General features: G+C 37.8%; 4 protein-coding genes across 4 annotated transcripts; 2 read left to right on the forward strand and 2 right to left on the reverse strand.

The window, feature by feature from the left end:
• Positions 1-734: 734 nt before the first annotated feature.
• Positions 735-2,430, reverse strand: GCK72_009356 (uncharacterized protein; the record flags this gene model as incomplete). The annotated part of the gene is made up of 6 exons (XM_003113291.2): positions 735-1,098; positions 1,148-1,330; positions 1,381-1,805; positions 1,852-1,980; positions 2,030-2,356; positions 2,407-2,430. The coding sequence occupies 6 exons, from the start codon at positions 2,428-2,430 to the stop codon at positions 735-737; spliced, it is 1,452 nt and encodes a 483-aa protein (XP_003113339.1).
• A 5,880-nt stretch (positions 2,431-8,310) lies between these two features.
• Positions 8,311-10,641, forward strand: GCK72_009357 (uncharacterized protein; the record flags this gene model as incomplete). The annotated part of the gene is made up of 6 exons (XM_053727341.1): positions 8,311-8,318; positions 8,375-8,435; positions 9,010-9,170; positions 9,408-9,517; positions 10,169-10,247; positions 10,302-10,641. The coding sequence occupies 6 exons, from the start codon at positions 8,311-8,313 to the stop codon at positions 10,639-10,641; spliced, it is 759 nt and encodes a 252-aa protein (XP_053586918.1).
• A 57-nt stretch (positions 10,642-10,698) lies between these two features.
• GCK72_009358 (uncharacterized protein) lies at positions 10,699-11,601 on the reverse strand (the record flags this gene model as incomplete). The annotated part of the gene is made up of 3 exons (XM_053727342.1): positions 10,699-10,881; positions 10,927-11,072; positions 11,511-11,601. 3 exons carry the CDS (start codon positions 11,599-11,601, stop codon positions 10,699-10,701), a joined length of 420 nt encoding a protein of 139 aa, XP_053586919.1.
• Positions 11,602-13,057: 1,456 nt separating this feature from the next.
• Positions 13,058-18,471, forward strand: GCK72_009359 (uncharacterized protein; the record flags this gene model as incomplete). The annotated part of the gene is made up of 15 exons (XM_053727343.1): positions 13,058-13,658; positions 13,705-13,821; positions 14,346-14,502; positions 14,553-15,270; positions 15,321-15,404; positions 15,454-15,546; positions 15,595-15,863; positions 15,914-16,199; positions 16,249-16,470; positions 16,519-16,816; positions 16,865-16,994; positions 17,168-17,477; positions 17,532-17,768; positions 17,813-18,142; positions 18,187-18,471. 15 exons carry the CDS (start codon positions 13,058-13,060, stop codon positions 18,469-18,471), a joined length of 4,137 nt encoding a protein of 1,378 aa, XP_053586920.1.
• Between the last annotated feature and the right edge of the window lie 2,269 nt (positions 18,472-20,740).

The raw sequence follows: 20,740 nt of genomic DNA on the forward strand, positions 1-20,740 counted from the left end.
TTTAAAAAGAAGAGCTAAAAGAAAGTGGAAAGCGCAATGGATAGATAAAATAGTGATGATGGAAGACAACGACGAGATGAGATCGTGGCACAAATATAAAACAACGAGCAGTACAAATAGAGACCGTCTCGAAATGATGATCAATCATGGATCAGGAGGATATCTAAGGGGAAAGGAGTATCATAAAAGAATGAGAAGCAAGCAGTTAAGATATAATGGGAGGGGTTAAAAAGAGGGAGAGCTGTAATACAGCCAATCGTAATACTACAGATTGTCATTAACAATGGAAACTGAGAAAAGGCGGATTACATCCGCATAGATGCATTGCTTCAGCTTTTGGAAGTAAAAACACAATACAACAATTGTTACATTAATCACATTAATACTAAACAGATAATTTGGAGACGTTTGAGAGAGAAATTTAAAAACAACATGGGACAGAGATGAAAGAATTTCGGGATTTTTCAGAAAACAATAGGGGGAGAGTAGGCGAATTCTGTTTCAAAATTCAGGGTCCGTTTTGAAAACAAATGAGATTCGAAGTTTATTGAAAGCTCAAAAAGTAAAAGATCGGAATTTAGTCATCAGTTCTTTTCAGGACTATGCTGTGAAATCAAACCTAATCTTCTTGAGTCTTTCAATCCTCGAAGTCTCATCAGGTTTTTATTTCGGGGCCTGATTTTCAAACAAAAATAAAGCGGGCAGGATAGACAGAAAAAACTAAAAATTGGCAATCACTTTGAGGCAATTTTCCGAGGAGCTCCAAATATCGTGGGGAACAACTCGCGAAATTTGTCCGTTGGGGCAGAAACAAGAGCAACTTCCTTTTCATCCGTCTCGCAATATTTGTTGAAGATCGACTTGTAATCCGATGTTGAAGCAGTGATATACATGTGATGAAGGTCTTTCAGTACATCAACAAAGTCATCCGTGTCGATTCCAGTGTCTTCGATAATCTCCTTCGGCCATGCTTCTTTCCCCAATTGTACATTTGCAAAACAAGCGGCTGCAGCGGCAATGTCCGAGGGTCGGTATCTCAGAAAATGGACATCAACAAGGGAAAGATCAACGAGATATCTCATAGTCTTTGTCATTTTGCTGAAAATATAAACTTTAGTTTCAAGTCATTTTCTAATTTTCAACTCACTGAGTGAACCTCATTCTCTTTCCAAAACAGGCACCGAACCACGCTGCAGTTGGAAGGCCGACAACAAAATCAAACTTTGCTAGAAGGAACCTTTCCATCCGTAGAATTTCCTCGATTCCGTATGTGTTGTCCGTGATAATCGAGAATTCTTGAATCTCAGGAGGGAAGATTTCTTCATACTTCCTGGAAAATAGGCAATGAGATAAGAAAAAAGATAGTGAATGAAAACTTACGCAGCGATCATAAGAGACGTTGTCCCCACAAGCTGGAATTGGATTTTGTCGACATTGAGAAAAGAGAGGACTCGATCAACGAGATTGCATGCCAGATGAAAAGTTTCTTGCTTCATATTGTACTCCTTCACGACGTCATTGAACCAATCAATCAGAATAGTTCGCATTTCTTCGTTAACTTGGGTTTGCCTCGTAAAATAGTTTGGTGCAGGGCGGGTTTTCAGCTGACGATGCATCATGTACTTGATAATATCCGGAAAATATTCGTCAGATGAGAACATTGCTTCATCTCGTGCGTCTTTTTCGGCTTTCTTTCGAATTACCAACTCTCTTTTCAAATTGACAGTAGGTTCGGAGTCAACTCGAATTGAAGAGAATGATGCACGTACGGTTGTTGTGAAAATTGATGAAGCGACAGAGGCTTTCTGAAAAAAATATTGTAGGTAGAAATATTTGGTTTAAAAAACTTACATCAAAGTCATCATCATCATAACCAGTCGAAACAGACATCATCTCTGATGGAGGTTCCGAGAGTCTTGAAAATGAGTCATTGTTGTCACGAGTTTGCACAAACTGAATTTTTAGTTGCTCAGCGTGGCTCTGAAAAAAACGTTCAGTTTTTTTAAACCAATGTGTGGTATACTAATACCTTTTCTTCCATCTTTCGTTCCAAATCGTTGATGAGGTTGTTATCCTGCACACCAACATTCTCAGTTGTAAACACGATCGCATCTGCGTCGTTCTCATCGTTATCAATATGCGTGACCACATCCGTCACTGGATCTGGATCCTCGAAAACCTCGAAATTCTCCTTAGAATTGAATTCGATGAGAGGTTTCCTATCAGCTTCTCTGATCGAAATAACTTCTCGACGCAAGTTGCTGGTGCCAATCTGACGGGTAAGCTTACCAGCTACCGGTGCATTTTTTGCTGCCTGCTTGTTGTTCTCTGCATTTGGAGCAGATCCATTGCTAGCCTGAAAATTGAAAGTGTTTATAATTGGAAACTTCAAATCCAAAATTTTACCTTTAATGAAAGTGCTGCCCGCATACTCGTCGCAAGTCAGTTGAGCGCTTGATATATAATTCCTATGCGCGCACGCGCTGTCCGCTGAAGGCTGAAAAAAAGGGTTTTAATTATTCAATTTTGAGAAACAGGAGAGAAATTAAGGAAAATAAAGTAACTTATATTAGATATAGGGACAGAAAAATGGTAGAGAAGTGTTTCGTTTTGTACTTTTTTTCAGGAATAATACATTTATTGTTTCTAGAAGCGAGGCGTGAAGTATGTTCATAGAAATCAATATTCAGAAGGTAGATGTGAAGATGTCTTGGAAAGAACCATTGATGGATTGGTGACGGTGTCACTCCAAGAAGACATTGTGAAAATCTCCGACTTTCGTCCTATTGTGAGTTTTTTTTTCAATATTCATAATTCTCTCTTCGAATTTCCTTCTTATTCCTAGTCTCGAATGCTTCTAGTTGTTTTTTAAAGAGAACTGAGAGTTATCATGCTTATCAAAAAAGTACATTTGATATACCTTCTACACTAATTATAATTATTTCTGAGACAAACGGGAAATTCTACCAAAAAACGCTGATGGTCCAATAATACATTTCGCAGGCAAGAGATGACACGAGAAACATGGTTTGTTCTGAACAGACCTTCTCAACACCTTTCATATTCAAATTATTTTCTTCTACCGAAAGAAATCTTAATTACTACTACTTGATCGGGAGTTCAGTCTGAAAAATGAGAAAAATAGGTGAATAGAAATGGAAACTGGTGAGGGCGTAAATGTGAATGTAGGTAGAATTGGAGGCGAACACGAGGGTAAGCGTACGGGTGGAAGGGCCCACGCAATCGGTTGCGTAAGCCGTCCTTTGGCTATGTGACCCGTCCTCTACAGGCTCTTACGTCTATAGGTTCTAACGAACAGTGGAGTATTGATCGAATGAATAAATCTATTGAAATGAGGACCTTGGTGTGAAGAAGAAGAAGAAAAACGAGTGGCACCAAAAATGGATGCTCTGATTGTTTTCTGGGTGACTCATTTGGAGCATACATTCAACCTTCGAATCCTTATGGGACCGGCAAACAAACGAAGAAGGCAGGTTATGCAACTAGAGAGACTGACCGTTTTGACCGTCTTCGGACCTCGTTAATCTTCTGAGCTCTTTCTTACTCTCCCTGTTTCTCTCTATCAAAACAAAGAAGGATATCAGAATGCACACTCCAACTTTATGCGAAAGACGGCGATTTATATGGAGTATGACTGCATCTAGAATATGGCAAAGCGAATTTCAGTAAGTCGGGGATGTTTAGAAAATTAGAGCACATTGAAAAAACGCCATTAGATCTCAGAATCAGGAAAAATGTATGAAACGATTCGAACTTGAAAAATAGGGGAATAACGGTTGAGATATTAACCTGAGATTAGGGCATCGAAATCGTCTCGTTTCCTTCGTCACGCTTGCAAGAAAAGGAGGTAACTGACATTGAAGGTGAACCTCCAAGGTTGCGCCACTCGACTAATTGGTGGTCGAGGTGGCGCCGCGCCAAGAAGTTCAGTAATACTATTATACTTTAAGAGAGGTTAGAGCAACTGATCGCCGCCGACCCCCGTACTTGAAACGTAAACATTTACGCGTCGCGACGCAATGGGTTATCAGTTATAGAAGTGCGGGTCGAGAAAGAAGGTGATAAAACTATAAAATGGCAGAAAATCAAAATCAGCCAAAAAGGTGCGAGCCATCGATATATTTGAAATAAGGAAAACTAAAAGTAGAAGGAAAGTGAAAAGTTTCCCTTTTACCACTCATTTCTTAAGAGTACAAGTGTGAGGGAGCGAGAGTGTTTGCCCTCTCTGATATGATACATAAAAGGGTTGACGCCGATGAGACTCAATGGCTAATGAGAGTGGACCTTTCGATCGAATTGAATCTATACAACGTGCGAACTTTAATTTCTTCTTGTCAACTTTCTTATTTACGAAAAAGAGTAGATCGGAGAAGAAAAGCATTAACTAAGATTTTAAAGACGAAGAGAGTAATACTGAGAAACTTAAAACACGAGTCTTCTTCCAAGTCTAATGCCAAAGAACCACCAGGATCCAATGTTCCAAACTTTCTCTCTTCCTGTATAGAAAATGATGAATCTGCTTCAAAAATTCTGTCCATATGGTGTCGGGCGGTACAAGTTACCTTTCACAAAGGAGACGAAAAGAGGAGGCGCAAAATGGGTGAACAATTGTCCTCTCTCGTTTCATACAAGAAATTGAATCATTTTGAAAGTTCGCGCCTTCGGGAACGGGAAATATTAAGAGTATTAAAAGAGGAACATCAAGGAAGGTAGGAAAATATCACGAATAAAATATTTCTCTGAAAAACTAGGCGAGAGCAGTGGAATACGTGTGAAGGCGTGTCAGTTTGCCAGAAAAAATCGTGCTGGAATTGGAAAAAAATCCAAGAAAATAACGAAGCAAGAGTGCTCTACTGACAAATCCGGAAAGCGGTGAATTGAAAAAAAAATTAAAACAGCTTTTTCGGGTTGAAAAAAATCTACAAAATCCCAACTGGAATTCCAAGGCTCGAATCTAAATTTTGGTTCGAATAATTATTTTACAAAGAAAAATTCAATTGAAAAGTACGATAACCGCGATTAGTCGTTGTAATTTTCAATAATTTCGACATTGTCTGAACTTCTGGAAACAGTTTTTGAAAAAATAAAAAAGTACTTATAAATTACAGAAAATAAATACTTTTGACAGAGTTTTTAAGTGAAAATTGAAACTTTGGTCGACTGAAAGAAATATGGATCGGATTTTTGTTTTGTATGTAGTTTGATTGTTTCACTGAACTCTGAAAGAACAATTCTTGGTTGGTCAACTGGAATTCATAAAATTTCGGGAAAACCTCTATTTTGTTCTCTCGAAAGCAGGTTTTCGCTGAAACCAAATGTACAGTAACCTTGATAATATGGCTGTTTTATCAGAGCTTTTCCTCGTTTTTCTGAGGGAATCTTATAATTTTTCGGAGTCAAACTTACAATTACCCTTGATATGAGACAAATAAGGTCAAATCAAATATATAAATCTGAAGGAATGATGATGTTATTGGAGAAAGGGAAAAGCAAGCAGAATCCGAATTCGAATTTGGCGGCCGGTATATCCTACTGCCTAGAGAGCGTGAAATTTTAAGAGACGCAGAGTCCGTTGACCGCGCGGAGAGATGCGGAGATGGAGTGCAACGACGATTAGAATTGGTCTGCGAGTTGACCGTTTGGATAGGAAGGGAAAAAGAAAGAGACATAAGGCGTATGGTGAATAAAGAGGCAGAGAGAGAAGGGCCAACCTCGTAACACCAAACAGCAGTCGTGGTGGTGGTGGTGGTTATGGTGAAGGTGTCCATTGTCTATCGGGTAGGCTAACGTTAGGAAAAATAGAAGAGAAAACAGGAGGAGGAACACATCTGATGCATTGGTGTAGTCTGTTTGGGCGCTGGCGGATGGCGAGGAAAAATGAGGGCGAAACGGGTTGGATGGACACGAAATGAGATATCGGACACAGATGGGCGACTTGTCAAATGGTGAAAATTGAGAGAAGTCGAATAAGACATTCATCATTTGGGTTGTGCATTGGTAGAACAACAGTTGCTTTTCTGAAGCGGTTATAATAACTCATCCTGATATTTATCGTTGTCGGTTTGCTCTGTTTACATTGTCTCTGTAATTTCAGATGCGCCCATATATGCATGTCTGTGAACACATAAAACTGTAACTCGAGCTTTCGAAAGTCTTCTAGATTTGTTTCTGAAGTTTCTAAGTTTCCACTCTCGTCCAATTGTTTTCTTCCCAGCAAATTCTTCCAATAGTCATGAGAAACATTATGAAATGCGAGTTTTCCGAAAAAATATATTTGCATTTCCTGGAGAATACATAACATAAATTTCAAACAGAAAAACAACAAGTGTCATGTTACAAAAAAGAAAAACAGGTTCGATGTTTTGAGAACCAACAAGTTTGACTCTCCAATAAATGAAACCACATGATCTGAGTAACTTTGCATACAACTATGTTTCTTATTCGGGATCATGAGTTCCGATGTCAACAGTTTTTCACAGTTTAGGATAAGAACAGAAGTTATGTTATAGGGAGTACTGTAGCTATAGTATTCTAGAAGAAGATCCCAAAATTCTATCGCGTGAAATTTCTGACGTTCAAGTGAACTACGTTATACGAGGAAGGGCGGGGCGTCTAGACAAGGTTCAACAGGCCGAAGAGCGTCGTCATCTCATGATTAGATCTGATGAGTTGAACGTACCGTAATCGCCTGAAAAATTTCCTTACTTTGATATATCTTCATATCTGATTCTATAACTACAGTAACCCTCTTTGTATTCGATCATCAGCACGATGTTCAGTCTCTTGGAATGCGTTAGGTATTATTAGACTTGTCACGGGCCGGGCCGGGCCGAAATCAAAATTGTTTTCGGCCCAATTTTCGAAAAAATTCTGTTAAAATATGTGTACCCATTTTTTAAATACGGGCCGACTGGGTTGGGTCGGGCTGAGAAAAAGTTCAATTTTCGACAAGTCGGGGTATTATGATTTGGTACGGTTAAGGAGTTCAATTTGGAGTGTTATTGAAGTTTTGTACATTATTGAAAATATCTATGAAACGAATAAAAATGGACCAACTTCTCTTTTGAGTCTTCTGATTCTGAATTTCAAGACAGGGATGACTGGAAAACAAGTAATAAATTCATATATCCAACTCATCCAAAATTTTTAATGGGGTTATTCAGGTCATGTAAAAATGTATTTTAATACATTTTTTCCTTATTCACGACCAGTGAAAAATGTATTTTAATACATATTTTTCTCCCATTTTACTACTTTTCTCCCCAATTTTTTGACAGTTTTTCTACATACGCATGTCGAAAAATGCAAAAAAAGGGAAAAACGCTGTTAGACCATCGGTAAACTGAGATTTGTAAAAAATAGTTTCTCGACTCTCGTGAATAAGAAAAAAATGTATTAAAATGCATTTTTACATGACCTGAATAACCCCATAAGATTGTCCGATTCGGATGCTGCAGAACCGGCTCACTGAACGTTTATAACTAGTTATCAGTTAATCGATTTCACTGGATATAAGCCTGGTGCTCACTATCAGATTTATCCGGTTCTGACCCAGGAAATGCATGATTTGGAGGATCATCAACATTTCAGATTCCCAAACTTTAAATCTGAAATTTTGCAGATTTCCTGAAAATACTGATTTCTTGGAACATTTAGATAACAATAGATAGTTTTTTATTCCTAAATCAAATACAAAATACCGAAACTACCAGAGTCGAAACTTCTAGATCCCCCTCAATCTCCAATTTCTGTCGATTCAAATCGTCTTCAAAATACCTCTACTCTTCAATAAAATGAAATGTTCATTACCCATTCCCCCCTTCTCCATCCTCCATTCACAGTCTCATCTGTCGTTTTCTCTATGATTCCTTGTGATGTTCCGCTTCTTTCCCCTCTATTCTCCATCAACTTGATTACCCATTAAATTCAAATCTCCGCCCTTATACGGAAAGTCCATAAAGACGGCTCGTCTTCTTCTGTCCTCCTCTGAAGCTCCTCTGCTTCCGAATAAAAAAAACGGAATAGCCTTGACGTATCGTCTGTTCTCTCTCAATCTCTCATCTTTTCAATCATTCCGCGTGTATTGTTTCAGTCGAGCAAACACCGTGTCCGTCCCCTTTTCTCTCGGAGAAGGGTCGTCTTCTATTTGTCCTCTCTCTCCGCCCTCATCCAAAGTGTACCTCTTTTGCCTACTACCTGGCTTCCTCTCCGATCCAACTGACCACTAATTACTATACTAAGCTGATTATTACTCATTCTAATAGCACCTATCCGCAAAGTTTGATTAACATGACGAGGTATGATCGATGGATTGAATGATAGATCCTTCTAGACTGGATTCTCATGTTTCCAGATGTTTCTTCGTTCTTCATCTGGTTTCCTGTTGCCTTGCTGCCAACTGGGTCAAAATTATGGTAAGGATTTGTTTGATCTTGGGTTGGGTGGTACTTTTTGTTGCTGTTTTGTAGAAAGCGTAGAACTAGTTTAGAAATTCGGGACCTCACAAAAATTTGGGGAGACTTCCAATCTGGATATGAAGGTCGGGAAAAACAACTACGGTTTGAAAAACTGCGCCGGGACTTTGGGAACGTCCGTGCACACTTTCCCCAATTTTGTTCCCCGATTTACGTGAGGTCCCAGAAAATTTAAAACATCAGATACGTGAAACCTGTAATAGAGGGGCACCTAGCGGTACCGGTTCACAGCGGTATATCTCGGTTCCGAGAGGAAATATCGAAAAATTGTTAACTGACAAAATATAACTTAATATTCAAAGAATATTTCTTCAGTTGACAAACATTTCATATTTTTAAAGACAGCCGAGATAGAATGCTCCAAACTAGCGGGTGCGCCTCTAATGCAGGTTTTACGGTATCTGGATAAATCGAAAAACACGCAGACGTACTTTTACGGTCAAATATATCAATGTCAAAATTATTTTCAATCGCTTTCCTGTACGTCTTAATCATTTAATCTCTCCCATTCCAGAGACCTACAATAACCTGGGAAGAAATGGATATATCACAAGAAGGAGAACGCAAATTCTTCTGCGGTCAATTCGATTCATCCTATACTGGAAGATATCACTGGAGATACAATGGATCCTCGATTCTTCCAGAGCGAACTCAGATCCATAAAAATGAATTTGTGTGAGTTCTAGAACTATTCTAAAATATTCAAACCTCTACCCTCTCTTTTTTTCAAATTATACTATAAAATATGCCCTTGACTCGAAGGACATGACCAACCGTTTTGTTGCTTTATTACCAACTGAGAGAGGAACATAGAACGTACCGATTTATTGTGGGCAATTAGAAGGAAAAAAGAGAGAAAAAGAACAAAAGAGACCATATGGCAGTGGAGCATGAATAATCAAGAGTTTGCAGGTTTCTATCGGGAGCAAATGCAATACGGAATCAGTTACCAGGAGAATATGAGTGTTGTGTTCGAGAAGACCTTGGAAATGCTTGTTACTCGAGAATGATTGTGGTACAGAGTGAGTTTTTTTAGTTTTGTAAAAATTAGTTTTTGGAAATTAAAAAAAGGAAAGGGAAAAGGTTTCCTAAATTATTATATCACTACAGATAATTTCGTTATATCCGATTCAAATTCAGGATGCAGAAGAGTGTGTCCCAAGTGTTTTGAAATGTACAGTAGAAGTCTAGAATTTATTTTTTATCGAATTTATCACTTTTTGATAACGTGTCTTTCCGTGAAGATATAGTTTGTGAAAGCTTCCTCAAATCAGCAAATCCTTGAGCAAAGAGAATTTTGAGCGTCGTTGCTTTATGGCGCTGTATCTTTTTTCCTCGGGATTTTAATAAAAAGTGATCACCGACGAAACTAAATACCTCTTTTATAAAGAAACATAAGATAAAAACTATTTTTGGTTAGGTGTCACAATCCTAAAATTGTTCATTTTCTACCTTCACCAGAAAACTTTTTCGCTGTTTTGGTCAGTTCATTTACCTAAATTCATTCAATTTGGTATCTAGTCATAAAATTTAAAATACATAATGACGTAACATACTGTAACATTGAATACAGTAAGAGGACTAATGCAAATTTTGAAAAATAGAAACATTGAATCTCAGTTTCAACCCATAAACCTCACTAGACTACATCCCAATAGCTTCTTCATTTCCAGACCGAACCGACAATCACAATATTGACATGACAAACTCGACTCTTCTTCTAGCAGAAGAAGGACACACTTACTATATCAGGTATCATTCATATTAATTTTCCAACACTTAATGTTCATTTTTTTGTTTTCTCAGAATGCACGATGTAAAGAGGATAGAAGGGGTGAAGTGTACACTTGATGGTGTGAATATTGACAACTTCAAGTACCCGGTGGGTTTTTTGGTTGATGAGGCGTCGAATGACTCTAAAAAGTTGCAGTTTTTATCGAGGGAAACGAAAAAGACGGTCCCATATCATCTGAAAATCGAAAACATCGAGAATGGAGGAGAAGTGAAATGTGATTTACGTCTTCATAAAAAGGAAGTTATCGAGAAAAAGTTTGACATCCGATTACTCGGTGCATTCGTTTCTTCTGCTTCTACTGTATCTCATCTCGTAGTTTCAATTATAGTTTGTTTCATTTTCAGGTTTTAATTCCTCTTTTTAATTTAATAATTTATTAGGTTTATCTGTAAATAAATGTCTTCGCTTTTATCCATCTCTATACAAAAGACAAGTGATCCCATGTCTCGAATGAATACAAAACTCTTGAGCATGAGCCAAATACGAGAATGCACACGGAGCACAGATGACACTCCAAGTTCCCTCAAAATCTCGCCGAGCAGCTGCATGGATCGCTCTCTTTGATTCCGTCATTCCTTCATCACTTATATGCTGAAAGTATGAATATTCAAGAGTTGAAGACACAGATAATCTCACCTCATTCATTACTTTTCTCAAAATCTCATCCGAGCAGTCGTCATCTTTTCGAGGTCTAACGAGTGGTTTGGTGCGAACATTTGGGTTTTGAATCAAAGAAGATGGGTACGGAGGGTCGATGTAATCGCGGACACGAGATGAGTTATCTGAAAATAGAGGTGAAACTTCTAGTATTTGTGGTCAGCTTGATAATGTCTCTGCAGATATCCGGGTGTCTGGATATAGGATTGTTGAAGTTACAGTAAAAACTAGTGATTGTAGTTATAAGATGGTTACACAAACTTTGAGTCCTATAGTATAAATTCTTGTAAGGATGTGTAGATCAAAACTAGAACTTAATTACTTCTACAGTTAACAAATTATTTGACACAGTGCCAGAAGCCTAGAAGATCTTTTAATCTACTAGAGGACCCTTTTCATCCCTCTAACCTTTCTGTCACCCCATGAAATCTATCTAATCCTCTCCATGATATCAAAAAACCGCAACATGCCTTGAAACATAAATCTTCTTCTCCTCTCTTCAACTCCCTTTATCCATGCCACCTGTCCTATCAAATTCTTCTCTCCGAGCTCAACCAACTCACTTGTATTTCCTTCTATTGTTGTGTTTCCTCGTACTTCAATCGTCACTCGTAATCCGATAATAAGTAGAAGAATATGATGATAGTGACCCATTTCAATGTTTTTTTAATGTTCAATTTCCGTTTTCTAATTCTTTTATATACATCTTTTCCATTCAGATATTTGCATATTAATCCCTTTCTTTCTCCCCGTTTTTGACAGTCCTTCTCTATTTTATTTCCTTGAGGTTTTCCTGTTTGCTCTCATTAGAATAGACCTTCCGAACCGTTAGCCATGAACACAATATACGCAATCCAATTCTCTGCTCTCTCTCCATCTCACACACTATCTCTCCAGTACTTTTAACAAAAGAACACCTGCTGTCATCGACAATACGGAGGGGACATGCGGACCACCTTGGTCCTCAAGCCACCGTGCAGAATGAGTTCTTGTGCTTAGCTGTATGACGTGGCAATTAAGATTTACACTATTATCTGAAGACATCGTGTTTCCCCCAGCCATCGTGTACACTTTTACGACTTTTTCCAAGCTCCAGGGGCGATTAATGACCGACTGATTGGCTCCGCCCGCACCGGTGAGCAGGATTTAGGGGAGGGCGGGAGAAGAGGTTGACCAATCTAAACAGTTGTTTTCTTACCTGACTTTCTGAGTAAGTACAGATTAGTTTTTTTTTCGTTTTTTTTTATTTGTCTGTTTATCCAATTCACTTTTTTTCACAATTACTGTACTTTTTGAAAAATATAAAATTCAGAATCAATTCCAGTTTCAAGGTGAGTATTGTCTAACTTTGAGATTGTGTCACGAAGTCTATAGAGTGTTTATATAAAGGGAACTTTTTTAAGTACGCAAAGTAAAAACCTAGAATTTAATTTTGGTAAATGAGAAAATTCTTTTACAAGAGGATTCCCTAAAGAGTTATTGTTCCTCCAAAAGTTTCAATCCATAAATTTCCATGACGAGCTCATGTATAACAAAGATCCACAAAAAAACTAATAATTTAGGTTTGTACTAAGAAAAATTGTAGTAATATCGCTCTTAGACTCCAGGACGTGCTCTCAAAGGTAGCCAATCCATATGTCTCCAAATCTACTTACCGTAATTCTAACCGTGGATCCTGTCCTGGGCCTAACTTGCTCTTAGTTCTTTATATAACATTTCATGACGAAGTTCAGTTTCTTGGAATAGATTCCGATCCAAATCAGTCACCACCTGATACATTACTTACCTAATTTGCCACTCAATGCCCAATTAAACTGAAATTAGATCACCCTCCTTCACTTCCCTTATTTTTTGACAAATCAGTCTTTCTATAAATCGGAAACTGGTTTGATAATGTCTGTGTGTGGCACTACTCTGCCATCTCACACTAACGATGCGCGACATGTTCCCCCATATTATCACACACTGTCTATTTCTTTCACACACCCTTCTCCTTTTTTAATCTACGTCTCTTTATCTCTTCTCCTCATTTTTTTATCTCGTTATCATTTACATGTCATTATCATCATCATCATCATCTTGATTTTTCACAACTTTTCAGTTCCTAAAAATGGACGAATCAGATCCGGCCAACGTGCCGGATATGTCCCTCTTACCTGATACTGTACCTGTTGTTGTGTCTGCTGATGGTTCGGATGCTGGAATTCAATTATGCCCCGCCTTGATTCTCGGAAGTCCCCAAGCTCTTCCGGGAGCCACTAAACATATCTACAGTAGGCTGGCAGCGGCGGCTTCTGAAGTGGATCAAGGTGTACCTGATATCATAATTTCTTTGATTTCTCATGGAAATTCTCTTTCTACAAAATATATGTCATCAGTGGAAAACGGTCTGAAATCATTTCTTATCGGATGTGGAACATGGATAATATCATCTGGAGAAGTCAATGATCCCTTGTCGAGAGTTGCATCTGGAGCCTTGAAAAACGTGTTACCACAGCTGGAACATCAAGCAGAAGTTCTTCATATTCTTGTTAACTCAGATGACGTCATTGCTTCTGACTCGACGACTTCAAAAAGTGTCGTTGATACTTCTTTGAATACTCTGATGCTTATTTGTCGGAAAGAGGCGAATGATTCATCCGAGACTATAGCAGCGTCTATCGCTAAACTGAGAGCAGCAACTGCAGTGAAACTAGCTCATCCTCCGCCAGGTAACAACTCAATACACAGAAGACAAGTTACCTTTTTACTTTTCAGCTCTTCTGATCGGTGTCCCATCTGAACCAATGAGTCCGTCGACATACGGAAATTCGGCGGCCATTCTGCTATCTCCGTCCAATGATAAAAGACCGTTTCCGGTTGCTGTTTTCGCTGGTTAGTGTTTTTTTAATTAGAAAGAAGATGAGATAAGGAAAACGGAAATTGTTGACCTTGTGTGACCAAGCATGAAATTTCAAGAAGTTCTATGGATTCCGGAAGATATGACAGTTTTTAGTTTGGAGTTTCCAGTTTCCATTGAAAATTACTGATTTTGAAAGGGTGTCGCGGACCCAAATACCACTGTAAAATTTAAATTTTTATAGTCGTTATAGAAAAAATCTGGAGCTTCATTATCGTAGTTGTCAAATTTTTTGTACGGGCTCGCACAAGAAAGTTGTAGCTCGGTTATTGTAATCTGGTATAATTATTCTCGATGAAAACGAAGATAAAAGTTGCCAATTTTTAAAATGAAGGACTGGACTTGCTTGGAAAAACAACTAATTGCTCGAAAAAGAACTTTCGAAAGCATTACAAACTCTGAAAGCTCTGCGATTTCTTCTGAAAAATGTAATTTTCCTCCGCTACTGTACCCGTTTTCCGGATGTATTTTTCAAAACGCCTACAATAATTTGTTACAGGAGCCTCCAAAGAATCCCTCATCGAACTTCTTTTCTTTGTGGAACATGGGATTCCTGTTGTCATCCTCCAAGACAGTTGTGAACTTTGTGCAATTCTTCATTCGAGTCATTTGCTTCTGGAAACTTCTAATTTTGATAATGACAAGTTTGTCAGCTGGTGAGTCTTTTACTGTTATTAAAAATGGAAATTACCTTTATATTATTCAGGCTCCGATCTCAACTATATCCACTTGGACTAGCAGATTGCTATACATTGATCACAAAACTCTTGATTTCATCAACTTCTGGAGACGTACAACTTATTGAATTCATTGATTCATCTCAACTTTCTGAATTGTCATCTGTAATTGTGGATAGATGTCTGGAGTGTTATGCAACCACAGGAGAAGAGAGACAAGTACTTCTTCTAGCTGCTAAACTCAACTGTCCATCCGTACTCTCTTCAATGGATGTGGCTGCTCAACTAGACGAGGAATTACTCACAATGATCCTATGTGAATGTATCACTAAAGACGATCAATTGCACTTCCTATCGTCTGTACTCCAGCTGAATCCCCCGATTCGAGTAACTTCAAATATGCTAATTCGAATGATGTATCACGCGGACGAGCACTTTTTCACTACAATTGTTCTTTGTCAATCGATGGGTTACTCTTATATTCCATCTGAAATCGATCCAAGATTTGCAAATGATATTCAGAAATTGGTAAAGAAGCTTTCATTTGGAGTAAATAATCTATTTGATCCTAACGTCTTCTGCAATGATTCTTCTCATCGCGATAAACATGAATCCATCAAAATCCTAGCAATTTGGAGTCTCCTTCTGCATAGACCTGGAATCGTGAAGTGTCTCGCTGCATTTGCTGATGAGCCTGTAGCATTCTCAATGGTTTTGTCAAGAATTTCGAGGTCTCTAGCTCACGAGGTAGGCCTACATTTTATCTGGTGAAATTCAAGTTCGGATTTGTTTTTCAGAGTCACGATTGGCATTTCTATGAAAAATCATTGAACGAGTTGTCCGATTCTCTTTCCGCTTCAGCAACACAACTTTTTGATACGGTATGGAAATGATTCTTATTAAATGGGAAACTATTTTTCTCAATTATAGGTTTTCACCTCCTCCCCAGCCAAAGCCTACCAACTTCTCTGCCAACCAATGGAACATTTCTACGAGTTTAATATCACCCAGCTAGCTTATCACGTATGTTTATTTTTCATTCCGTTTTCAATTATTTTCAGTATTTTTCAGTGTAACGCCCGTGACATCATCGCCCATGAATGCTGCCAACGATGGGTTCATCGGAAACTTTACGGGAACTTACAAGCGAAAAACTTTCCGACATTCATTCCGAAATGGGCCAAGTTTTGTATCTCAGCTATTCTCGTTATTCCTGTGAAGTTTTGGATGCTGGTTCGTCCCAGGGATCGAACGAAACAAGATAATTCGATATCTCCAACAGTTGCTCTGTTGGATGTGGGAAAGTTTCCACAGAAACAAAGAGCCATTTCTACTTATAGGTATTCCATGTCTGTCTGGTTTTAGATTAACTCAAGATGAAATTTTTCAGTGTGATCTCATCAAGAAGTGAAGCTTTAACTGCACTAACTGCTCCACTTTCAACAGCATTTGGATTCAATTCTGCTCTCGGAGGAGCTGAGTCAGCAACTCCTCAATCGATGGTTTTCCCGTTGAATATCGAAGAAATTGAAAAAGATTCAAGACCTTTCGGAAAGAAGAATCGAATCCGTCGTGCTCATGCTCCAACTCTCTCCACATTCTACTCAACTCCAATTGTAAAATACTGGTTGTCTCTCTTATTTCGAATAATTTATATTTGTTGTCTAGCTTATTCAGTAAGTCCTGCCACTCAACTTATTCAGATTTCACTGAAATCAATTTCAGGTAGTCCTCCCAGGATGCGGTTCCAATGTTTGGGATACTGGATTATGGGTTTGGTCGTTTATTTGGTGGATTGAGAGTCTGTATGTACTGACTGCAAGAACAAGAAAGATACCGCTGTTAGCGATGCCTTGGAGGACTTTCGATGTGTTCACTTTCGGAATATTCTTGATTCTTTTATTGATGATGAAAGTGTTGCCAGCTGAGCAGTTATTGGAATATGTGGTAAGTTATCTGAAGAGATCCACACCTCCATTAACCTAACTTCTTCAGGGAATCACATCGACATACCCTGCCAAAGTGGTCTCAGCTTTCTTCGTTCTCTATGTCTCCTACTCCACTCTATTCACTTACATCCCCTTATCTGATATCTTCGGTCCGATGATCGTCCGTGTCAAATTGATGCTTCTCCGTGATTTCACCAACTTTCTCTGCCTTGTTGCTCTTGTTATGTTGAGTAGTGGAGTCGCGATTCAAGCTGTTGTCTTCCCTGATAGACCAGTTACTATTGAAGTTCTCAAGAAGACAATGTCATGGATTTGGCTCAGTTTATTCACTACCGACCTATCGAGTGAGTTATTTTATTGAACTTATGTTCCTTAAGTCTCCTAATTTTCAGACCTCAACGAATCAGATACATGTCGAAAATCATTCATCGGAGCACCACAAAGATACTGTACATCAGTGGGACAATATGCTAACAATTCCTGCCCAGCACAATCTCTGCCAGCCTATTTGATCATCATCGAGTACTTTGTTATTCTGAAATTACTTCTCTGGCCGATTCTCTTCGCTTTTTTCTCAAAGACTGCAAAAAATGTTGATGATGAGGCTGATAAGATATGGAGATTCCAATTTTATTCGTTGGCTGAAGATTTTAGGTGAGTACTTCACCCTTGACGGGATTCAATTTATCTTTCAGACTCCGCCCACCTCTTCCTCCTCCACTCACAATTCTCTGTCTGATTTGTTCTGCTTGTTGTCGATTTACCAACTCTTTCACTGGATTCTTCTCTGATTTTGACCATCCTGATTTCGAACAAAGAGACAAAAATCGAACGACATGGAGATTCGGATCAATCTACCGTAACCCGTCTGTTCCATTCAAAAAGAATGATTTCGTGAACTCATTTTGGAGGAAATTATCAATGGAACAGTGGAGAAACACGGAACAAAAACCGAAAACAACAACTACGAACAAGTCAGAACTTCAAGAACTTCATAATATTCATGTGAGATAACAACATTTCTATTTTCAAATTTTAAATCATTTTTTACATTTTCAGAACCATATCAGAATGATGACTTTACGCGATTCTTATGAGAAATCTGGAACCCGAAAAGCCTCTGAGCTGCAATTCTTCGAAAAATATCCGGAAAGTTCAATTATGAAAATAAGTGTAAACTTGGTTTCGAAGCCATGGGCGGTGCTTGTTCCAAGATACAATCCTCCGTTCTATTGTAAACCTTCTGAAGATTTCACAGGAGATGTTCAGAAATATGTAGATGTTGCAACTGAGCAGGTAAGTAATTCATTCGAATGCATTCCGTAACTTCTTTGTTTCAGAATGTGGGTGAATTGAAACGAATCTGGAGAAGTCGACAAGCCAACGACGTAACGAGTAATAGTGAAAAGTGTTGGAGACTCTCGGCAGCCGGATTCCCATTGAATCCAAACGGAAGAACTGGAATGGCTGGAAGAGGAAATCACCCTAGATTCGGAGCGAATAGAAGATGTTATTATATTGTGTTGAGTGGTGGAGTTGAAGGACAATGTCAAGTTTTAGTGGATAGTCAGAAGAATGTTCCGAATGAATGGCATTTGGAGAACTCGTCGAAGGATGAACATTTAACTTCGATTCTCAAAATGATCGGAGTTTCGGATTCTGATGCACATGTAAGTATTTGTTTTAAGAATATAATAAATGTTTTTGCTTTCAGATGTTCTCGATGCGCCGTCTTGACAGTACCATTGTCACTGCTGACAAGCGTATTCCATCCAATGATACAAGCCCGGCACATTTGGCATCAGAAGTCGCAGAAAACGAAAATGATACAGACAACGCGTGGACTGAACATGATGTATGGGCGATTTCCTTGAGAGAACGACGAATTTTAACGTCAATCATCGGATATTCATGGCTTCCGACGAGTGCGATACGAGGAACAATTCTTCCATGGCAAGCAGATCTTGTTTTCAGAGCAAAAACTATTTACGGGTTGTAATTTTTTAATTCACTTATATATATATTTTTTTTTTAAAAATTATATTAACTCACAATTTGGTAAAGTTTTAATAAAACTGTATTAAAACTGTATGTAAATAGCTTAATTTGTGTCTTCGAAAGATCAAAGGTCAATGAAAGATATAAAATCAGTTTTGAGTATATTTGAATCAATCAGATGTATTCAGAACGCTTACAGAATATTTAATGTTAAAATGTGTAATTTTCACCTTTTTCATAGAAGAAAACTCATTTTAATAATGAATTCTGACACCCTTTCATCATTAAGAGGCGTTGTCTGTAAGATGAGGATTCCTCTTGGCACAGTTGCAAAAAGTTGTTTCAATCCGAACTCTTTTTACAGCATATGTACCCCTATGGTAGTGATTTACAAAAAATATGTCACCAGTCCCCTATGACGTCATCATAGAAAAATATGCCCAATAATTGACTTTTCACCCAAAAATTCATAAAAATTTTAATTTTCCAGATAACATCGGGGCACTTTCGTAACATGTTAGAAATGTTTTTGACTACCCCTACACAAATTTCCAGCCCCCCAGACACCCCAGAAACCGTTCAATTAAATTTCATTTTCATGTTTTTTCAACTTTTCTCGAAAATTCCCTCTAGAAGTCCTCAAATTTCACATTGTATACGTATTCCCCGCAAAAAGTTCTATTAGGTCCAATTAGAAGCATCAAAAAGTAGGGGGACCATTTCGAGATATTTCGATTTTTTGAAAAATCACATAAGGGTCCCCCCTTATGAAAATTTCATTTTTGAAAAAAATTTCAAAAAAAAATTAACTCCGAAAATGATCAGAATATTAATAAAACACTTGGAATAAGCCAATCCCAAAATATTAGATCTCAGAAATGCGTTTGAACGGATTCGGTTTTTTGATCATTCAATTTTTTTCCAGTTTTTTCCCGTTTTTATCAAGAATTCGTACAGAAGTCCTCAAATTTTAAAGGATATCCTGATTCCTCGCAAAATTTAACATATTGTTCAATTGACATCGTTAAAAAACAGGGGGACCATTTTGAGATTTTTCCAATTATTTCGAAATTCAGATAAGGGTCCCCCCTCTTGAAAGAAAATTTTTATCAAAAAAATAATTCAACTTTTTTTTGATGCAAAAACGTTGAGAACATTAATAAAATATCGAAAACATTTTTTTATAGTTTGAACGTTTTTTGCATCAAAAAAAAGTTGAATTATTTTTTTGATAAAAATTTTCTTTCAAGAGGGGGACCCTTATCTGAATTTCGAAATAATTGGAAAAATCTCAAAATGGTCCCCCTGTTTTTTAACGATGTCAATTGAACAATATGTTAAATTTTGCGAGGAATCAGGATATCCTTTAAAATTTGAGGACTTCTGTACGAATTCTTGATAAAAACGGGAAAAAACTGGAAAAAAATTGAATGATCAAAAAAACGGAATCCGTTCAAACGCATTTCTGAGATCTAATATTTTGAGATTAGTTTATTTTAAGTGTTTTATCAATATTTTGACCATTTTCGGAGTTAATTTTTTTTTGAAATTTTTTTCAAAAATGAAATTTTCATAAGGGGGGACCCTTATGTGATTTTTCAAAAAATCGAAATATCTGGAAATGGTCCCCCTACTTTTTGATGCTTCTAATTGGACCTAATAGAACTTTTTGCGGGGAATACGTATACAATGTGAAATTTGAGGACTTCTAGAGGGAATTTTCGAGAAAAGTTGAAAAAACATGAAAATGAAATTTAATTGAACGGTTTCTGGGGTGTCTGGGGGACTGGAAATTTGTGTAGGGGTAGTCAAAAACATTTCTAACATGTTACGAAAGTGCCCCGATGTTATCTGGAAAATTAAAATTTTTATGAATTTTTGGGTGAAAAGTCGATTATTGGGCATATTTTCCTATGATGACGTCATAGAGTACTGGTGACATATTTTTTGTAAATCACTACCATAGGGGTACATATGCTGCAAAAAGAGTTCGGATTGAAACAACTTTTTGCAACTGTGCCAAGGCCCAACACAAACATTCTCACTCTTACAGATAGTGCCTCTTAAAAAAATTGAAAACTACGGTACACATTGCAGTATACGCAAACACCACATTTGACGACATTTGCACATTCAAAATCCAACTTTTTATAAAAATTAACGCGTGAACTCGTTGCTCCAATTATTGCTAATTTCCGTGGCTTCCACGCCATCTTTTAGGTGTCGTGGACGCGCGGCGGTTCAAAAATTGAATTCTGACTGATTGCAAC

The sequence above is a fragment of the Caenorhabditis remanei genome, chromosome III (genome assembly GCF_010183535.1).
Source record: "Caenorhabditis remanei strain PX506 chromosome III, whole genome shotgun sequence".
In the NCBI taxonomy this organism is placed as follows: Eukaryota; Metazoa; Nematoda; class Chromadorea; order Rhabditida; family Rhabditidae; genus Caenorhabditis; species Caenorhabditis remanei.